The sequence below is a fragment of the Carlito syrichta genome, unplaced genomic scaffold (assembly GCF_000164805.1).
Source record: "Carlito syrichta isolate Samal-C Ts95f unplaced genomic scaffold, Tarsius_syrichta-2.0.1 Scaffold111484, whole genome shotgun sequence".
Taxonomy (NCBI): Eukaryota; Metazoa; Chordata; class Mammalia; order Primates; family Tarsiidae; genus Carlito; species Carlito syrichta.
In genome coordinates this window covers 58098-59256 of record NW_007055580.1, presented here as the reverse complement: position 1 = coordinate 59256, position 1159 = coordinate 58098, and the positions used below count along the sequence as shown (strand labels likewise).

At 45.0% G+C, this 1159-nt stretch overlaps 1 protein-coding gene across 1 annotated transcript in view; it reads left to right on the top strand.

Moving 5' to 3' along the window:
• Nucleotides 1–512: 512 nt before the first annotated feature.
• Nucleotides 513–1159, top strand: part of IL2RA (interleukin 2 receptor subunit alpha) — a 23513-nt gene continuing 22866 nt past the window's right edge. The window contains exon 1 of the mRNA XM_021717988.1: nt 513–528. Coding sequence (XP_021573663.1) covers nt 513–528 — 16 coding nt within the window. The remainder of the gene's footprint in view (nt 529–1159) is intronic.

Below are 1159 nucleotides of genomic sequence, written 5' to 3'. Positions count from 1 at the left end.
CTTCCGCCTCAGCCTTCCAAGTAGCCGGAACTACAGATGTGCACTACCATGCCCGGCTAATTTTTTTTACTTATTGTAGAGATGAGATCTTGCCAAGTTGCCAGGGCTGGTCTCAGACCCGCAGGTTCAGGCAATCCACACGCCTTGGCCTCCCAAAGTACTGAGATTACAGGTTGAGCTACCATTAGACTCTTAGCCTATATGTCCTCATCAAGGAATGATATCATTCATTTAAAAAAAATGTTGTGAAAAATCTTTGGCACATTAAAAATAGATGATGTCTGTAGCAGAAGATGATATTACAACGTTCAGGCTGGTAGATCTAAATCTAAAAATCCCCAAGTTGTCATAAAAGTAAACTTCCCCTCACAATCAAAGATAGCCTCTTGGTTCCAACATCCTCTTTCCAGTCTCTCTACAAGGGATTCCTCTGGGCATAGATGAGCACATGGTGTTTTGAAACGCAGCCAGGGTCTGGGAAGAATTCTTCCTCCCGCATCTTGCAGACAGAGATGTGGAGCTACCAAGGTGAGTCTGCCAGTGGATCAGAAGGAAGATTCAGGTCTCTGAAACCCAGGGCTTCAACACCTAGGTGGTAGACCCAGACCTACCACAGGCTGTTGATTCTATGCCATTATGCTAAACACCTGACATTTTAAAAAATGCGAGCCAAGTTTTCTCTTAAAGATCTGCTCCCTGGCCGGGCGTGGTAACTCAAACCCATAATCCCAGCACTTTGGGAGGCCAAGGCGAGGGGATTGCCTGAACCCAGGGGTTTGAGACTAACCTGGACAACTTGGAAAGATCTCATCTCTGCAATAAATCAAAAAATTAACTGGACACGGTGGCGTGCACCTGTAGTTCCAGCTACTTGGGAGGCTGAGGTGGAAGGACCACCTGAGTCCAGCAGGTTGAGGCTGCAATGGCCATGAGTGTGCCACTGCACTCCAGCCTGGGTGACTGAGTGAGACTCCAACTCAAAAAAAGTCTCATTATGATAGTGGATTTGTAAATTTATCCTAGTTTTGACGATATTTGTTTTACATATTTTGAAGCTATGTTATTGGTGCATACACTTCTCAGACTTTTATGTCTTTTGTTGTAGTTTTTTTTTTTTGAGTTGGAGTCTCACTCTGTTGCCCAGACTGGAGTGCAGTGG